This window comes from Polyodon spathula, chromosome 15, assembly GCF_017654505.1.
Source record: "Polyodon spathula isolate WHYD16114869_AA chromosome 15, ASM1765450v1, whole genome shotgun sequence".
In the NCBI taxonomy this organism is placed as follows: domain Eukaryota; kingdom Metazoa; phylum Chordata; class Actinopteri; order Acipenseriformes; family Polyodontidae; genus Polyodon; species Polyodon spathula.
This window is the reverse complement of record NC_054548.1, coordinates 6,859,056-6,865,503: the sequence shown is the minus strand read 5'-3', so window position 1 is coordinate 6,865,503 and position 6,448 is coordinate 6,859,056. Positions and strand designations below refer to the sequence as shown.

The 6,448-nt window shown below is 37.7% G+C and overlaps 1 protein-coding gene across 2 annotated transcripts in view; it reads right to left on the bottom strand.

Moving 5' to 3' along the window:
* Positions 1 to 1,639: 1,639 nt before the first annotated feature.
* The window catches only part of LOC121328135 (E3 ubiquitin-protein ligase RNF149-like), a 31,840-nt gene continuing 27,031 nt past the window's right edge, over positions 1,640 to 6,448 (bottom strand). Inside the window, exons 6-7 of one of the 2 annotated variants that reach the window (XM_041272647.1) lie at positions 5,821 to 6,016; positions 1,640 to 4,482 (exon numbers count right to left, since the gene is read on the bottom strand). In XM_041272647.1, the coding sequence (XP_041128581.1) occupies positions 4,439 to 4,482; positions 5,821 to 6,016 (240 nt within the window). In that variant the 3' untranslated portion in view covers positions 1,640 to 4,438. Of the gene's footprint in view, positions 4,483 to 5,218; positions 5,450 to 5,820; positions 6,017 to 6,448 lie in introns of those variants that run through there. The other variant, XM_041272646.1, reaches the window with a different exon arrangement.

Here is a 6,448-nt window from a genome sequence, read left to right as displayed (position 1 = left end):
TAAAATTGTAGGGTTTGTTTCTGCTGAAAAAACAAACTAAAGTAATGGATTTTGTCTTTTAATAGACAGATACATGGGACTAGTTCAGATACCAATAAATGAGATTACATGTGTCGTTTTACTTCTCCTATTTGCGGACTACCTGCCGCATCGGTACACACAACGGCGGCGATGCTGGCTCCAGGGATCAACCAGTGCAGCCTCCCGTGCATCTCAGAATCGCAACAGTCTGGAACAGGGGGTCATCAGGTAAAGACCTCCTGTTTTTGGTGTTTTGACGACTACATTGTAAACCCCAAAGTCATTCTAAGTAAATTAAAAATTCACATTTTATTCATAACGCATCCATTTTAAGTTAGTTGAACATTGAAATTTACTTTAGTTGTTCAAACGTAAATGATTAAAGTAAAATCGGGACTAGATTCCCAACAGCCCTTGCTGGACTTGTACAATTTATTTCTGGAATTGTTGTTTATTGTGTTGTTTTGTGTATGTGCGGTTGCGCCAGTCTGCGGATGTGACCTCCTTCCCTTCTCCCTCTGTCTATGCATCTCTGCCTCTGCCTGGTTCCAGTACTTGTAAATGCTACCATAAGCACATAAGCAAAAGTGCTGCACTGGCTCACTTATTGTTTAAATGAAATAAAAATGTTCAAACTAACTTGACTATTAAAAAGTAAATCTAATTCAAATGGATTAAGTTACATAAATATACATTTTATGAGTTTAGTCAGCCCCAGAGAAAGTTGTCATAACAAAAACTAAATGAGTAGCTAAACTTAATTATATTAAGACAATGCATCTACTCAATATTCTGGAGTAAACGTGACAATCAGGGTTTACAGTGTAGCCTACACCTCAGGAAGGCTCTACAGTGATGATGGGTCCCAACTCCACTCCCATCAACCCCCCACCCAACTCATCCCAGTTTACACTACAGCTCCTGTCCACTGAATCCAGTATCTCTGAGAAGCCGAATCTTAGTTCTAATAACCTCTACTGTTTGTTGATCTCCTGGACAGAGGAATATCATGCTATGTGTGCTGCTATTGCTGATATTGGTGGCGAGCTGCTAATCGTATTACACTGTTCCTCCAGTGCTAATGCCAAGCATTGCAACACCTGGTCATGACATCAAGTGAAGTGACCCCGGCTCAGAGCCACCTTGCATCATTTAAGAATGGTGTCAAAATGGTGATTTGAGGTAGTGTTGGCTCAGTGTAAACACACCAGCAAAGTTCTGGGAAATGTAATTTAGTCCCAGTAAACAAACCAGTAAGCCTTCCCAGAATAACGCGGCTATAACTTTCAACTTTCTAGTCAGGTATTTAAATGATCAGAATGTGTTTTAAAACACTCCAATGAAAGTTCAAGATGCTTTTAACTAAAAACAAAAAAGAACATTAAAGAAGATCATGACATTTTTAAGCTGCAAGCTTGACCTAGTACTGGGTCGCAGCTGCACTTTGGGGATAAAGATCCCTCCAGCTCTGCACCATGCCTTTGCGTTTACCCGTTTTACTCACACTGTCTATGATTGCTGTATTCAGTGACTGGCACAAAGTATGAATACCATTTTATGTTTTTTTTTTTTTTTTTTTTTGTGAATTGGATACACAGATTATACAAACTGAAGATAATAGCTTGCGTGAGTCAGGAATTTTGGCTGATGTTACACTTTATGCTGATGTGCTTGCTCCTTGGGCTGCATGCTGGACTGGTTTCAGTTGCTGGTTACTGCTTTTTCCCCTTCTGTTGCAGTGCACACAGCTGTCAGGGTTTGTAGCATCCAATCAAGAAGCAAAATGCATGAACAGTAGCTGCTTCAGTCCAGCGACACGCCTCAGTTCTCATTTGACTTCAAGGCTTAGGGTTCCACCAGGCTTTACTGCAGCTGACACTCTTCTGTTAGTAAACTTTGTATGGCAAACTGGCCCATGGCAGACCAGCAGAGGCATTTTAATAGCTTAAATTGTCTTGTTGAAAAGAATAGGATGACTGTGTGTAGAAGACAGCTGACAGCAAGTTTAAGGCAATGTATTTTTTAAAATGGCGACTTGAAATGATTTTTAAATGTAATGGTTCACCACTAAACTTCAGTGCTACTAGCTTCGTAAGTCCCTGCAGGGTTGTGTTTCATGACTCCCTTCGTTCCCTCTATACAGAACAATACATAGTCCACAAGATTGGTCTACTGTTAAGACAAAATGATCAATTATAGAAAATATTAGGTTTGCTTTTTTAAAGACGTGCTAGGGTTGGCAAGACAGGAAGACATGTTGCATAGATTTTATTCTCTGGCTTGAAATCGTCTACACAGTGCCACTATATCCTCTGTGCAGTATAGTACAAGATACATAGGTAATATACTTCTATCAAAAAACACAAGTCATTTTAATTTGCCAGATCTTTAATGACCCCTTTCAGTTAATTTGCAGTTATTATTTTTAGCACTTCAGTACAAAAAAAAAAGAAATCCAACAATACATTTTATCAAAACCAAAATTTCATTTCATCATTAAAATGTAAACAGATTAAGAACAGTTTAACCAAACATTTCACATTGTACAAAATTCTTTTTCTATGGGTCTGAGTAGTGGCGCTCGTACACAATTTACAGTCGGGTCAATGTCGTAAGACCTTTATGTTTCTATATATAAAAGTACAGCTTTTCTAAAGTTTGAGACATCTTCCAGGTAACACTGTCAGTTCCCACCTTTGTGCCACAGCACCACCTGATATCCAGATTTGTTTTAAATGGAAGTCCACCAACTATTGAGTACTGTAACTGTAGATTATACCCACTACCCTCAGAGACAACAAACACAAAGCAAACCTGCATGGGACAAATAGTTACTGGGATCTGCTAGAAAGCAGTCTTCAATTAGGGTTTAGGTACGAGGAACACCAGCTTGTTACAAGTAGGGTCAACAGGCTCCAATACCATAGGTAAAACATGGAATTTGTTTAATACAGATTCAAAGTGTATCTTCACTAAAATATTGCACCTTTTCACAATTCTGCGGCGCCTTCATTAAAAAAAAAGGTTCTATGCATTTTTATTATTCTCTTAGGTACAGTATAAAATATGCACAAATATGGAACTCAATGACCACGCAAACCTTGTATTCGTTTAATCTGTACTGGAGTAACTGAGTCCTCATTGTTTTGTTCATCTGAGTAAAAGTTGGTGTATTGGGTTATCATTTATGGATGATCTGTAGGTTGGATGTTTATCATCTCTAGAATCTAAACCATAGAAACAAATTCTTGCAAGAAAGCAGTATGCAAAATGCATTGCCTGATATGCCAGCCCATACTAAATGTATTGAGTGTTCAGTTCAAACTGACAGCCATATATAAAAGGTTAAAGATTGAAGAGCAGTACTAAATTAAAACAGCTGGAATGCTATGTGCGCAAGGCACAGATCATTGTTACAGACACAAGCAGGTTTGAATTGGGCTTAAATATAGGGTAATCAAAGTCTATGAAGCAAAATGAAGGATATCACTGTTACCTTTAAAAACAAATGTTAGCCATATTACAGTAATGTGTGCTTTAGCTGACAATTTATACACTGTGGTGGTCCTCAAATTTTGTTACCCATTGTTTGTTACTTTCATTGCTCTGTGGAGGAACTTTAGAAAAACTCAAATCTGTAAAAAAATATATGTTAAAAGGAAGAACAACCTATTAAAAACGTCCCAAGCTAAGAGTACATCTGATCATATATTGTTGACATAGTAATTCTAATGACTTAATACTGTATAAAATGAAAGAACAGCATTAACCCTAACCTGGACCAAACAAAAGGTTGCATGCTGGACCCTATTTACAACCCACTCTGTTAAAACAGATTGACAACTGTCAGACGTGAACTCTGCCCATATCTTGAAATCACAAACTTGAGGGGTAGTATAGTACTTTGTTCCATCAGCCTCTTCAATTATTAACAAAATCTGGCACGGCAGGGTGACACATTAGTTTGCTAGTATATTGACCCACATTATCAATTCACTGTTTTTTTGTGGTGTTTTTACTTGTTCACATACAACATGTACAATATTTGCTGGATAAGGACGCCAATACAAATAGTTCATACCGTTCTCTCCCAAAGTACTGTACTGTTGGATCACGATTTTTTTTTTTCTGGCATTCACACCATCTTTTATATTGGGGCATATACCTCTAGGTCAGAGAAGACATCTAGTAATTTATGATCTATTGTTTGCACCCTCATGTTTTATATTTAATAAAAAAGTAATAATTATACCCTGCACAGGGCTGCCAAGTAAAGGCTCTAGCCAGGCATCTGGCTTTGCTGCACATTAACTCTGGCGACACTGCTTACCAACATCTGTTCTTTGTGTAAAGACAAGTCCACATCACAAAACCTCCACATAATTTGGTACAAACTAGCTGTTGCCCAGGAAGATGCTCAACAACTGTCAGCATGTTGCCCGATGGTCCGTTCATCACTGACTGCAATAAAAAAGAAACAGTGAGTGACTCTCCAGTCATGCAACAAGTACGTCCTCTATAACAAAGCACAGGCATTTTAAGAAAAAGGGGAACACATATTCATAGTGGTTGCATGACTTCTGTTCCAATTACAAAGTTGTAAGGTCATATACTAGAGAATTTTAAGCAACACGGATGCTTTAAAAAATGGCGTTATATTACTGCAGCAGGACAATGTCTTTGCTTTGACCAGATCACTCAGATTTGACACTTTATTTTACCCCTCACACTGAAATTGTATAAAACTTTGACCCATCAGCTTTTGAAATGTCAAATCACGGGATAAGCACGACGATAACTCAGCGTGATGCTGTTGGTTTAACAAATTAAGCAAGTTTTACTTGAACTATTCTATGGGTATAACCAAACATTTTGCAGCAGCCTACAGAATTAACAAATTTGGCTTCATAAAGTCGAATGAAACCTGCTGAATAATGTTATGTTAAGTTATTGAATTACAAACCGCTTTGTAGTTTTTCAAGACTTACAAAAAATACAACATTGAAAAATGTGACATTTTGAAATCTAACATGAAACATTCCAACATTTTTTTTTTTTTTTTTTTTTTTTTATTTAAATTGTCAATCCTAAAATTCTAGGTGTTGCCAAACTTTTGGCCACAGCTGTAGTTAAATTGTCAATCCTAAAAATTCCTAGGTGTTGCCATATACTTATTGCCATCAGCTTGTAGATCTATAACTTCTTCTTAATATGTGGCATTACATAAAATATATTCTTATATATTATTTAGAGCTCTCAACATCTAAGCAAGTCTCAGATCAGGATTGTGAGGAAGGTCCCTGGTTTGAGTAGCAAAGAAATGGGTTTGAAGCAAAGTCTTTGTGTCCTGTCGTTGTTCAAGAGATGACTGTGATGTCATCAGGATCAGGGGTCTTTTCTCTGCTATCCTCACACTTCTGATTGTCATCTGGAAATAAGCAACAATCACCATACTTTTCATACAAATACTATATTGATGTGTAGCCCCTTTTATTTTCCAGATAATTTGGACTGAACAATTAATTGAGAGAAGTAACTATTTATTTAATTGCAATTCAATGCATTTAACAAGTTTCCAGACAGTAAAAATGGAACTTAAATGAACAAAGGGTACTAAGATGTCAGCCATTACACTTTTTAAAGTATACAATGTAGCAACTTAGCCATAAAAAAGGAAGGATTTAAACAGCTGGAAAGAAAGAAATTCAATACCCAGCGAAGTAACAAACAGAGACAAAAAACGAAGCTAAAGCAGGACTATGTCACAGCTGGACCAGCACGCTCAAGTCTGTTACTCACCAAGTAGAGCTACTGATTCTCCAGCTTCTTCCACAGGCCCGCTGTCATCCTGCGGGGCCTGGCGAGAAGGGGCACTGCTGCTGCTGCTGACTTCATTGTCCACATCATCCTGTAGAGAAACACTCAGGCTCCTGATAGTCACACTATCTGGCAGAGACTCTGGGGCTGTCACTTCAATGGCCTCTTCAGGGTCCACCTGGAGCAGCAATAAAAAAGAAGAAATGAGGTCAGAAACCACCCAGAGTAATTCAAGGGGATTGTATGATGATAAAAACAAGCAGCAGTATTTCATTAGAATCTTTATTTAACCTTAATGTAACCAGGAGGTCCTATTGAGAATAACAATAGAGGAAGAGAGACCTAGCCAAGAAGGCAACTATCTAACACATCTGAAGGAACTGCTTTGTGTAAATGCATGAAGACAATTAAGTCAAACTTGGTTATATACAAAATGCCATATTTCCATATTTGCATGAAACCATGTTTTTTGGATTTGCAGCTCATTTTATAGCAGAGGTTAAGCAATGCTGACCTGGTAGTACCAAGGGAATTCAGCAGAAACTGATTAATGTGTTACAATATTTGCACAAGAATCAAAACTACTTATCTGCTTTGTATTAAACCAAGA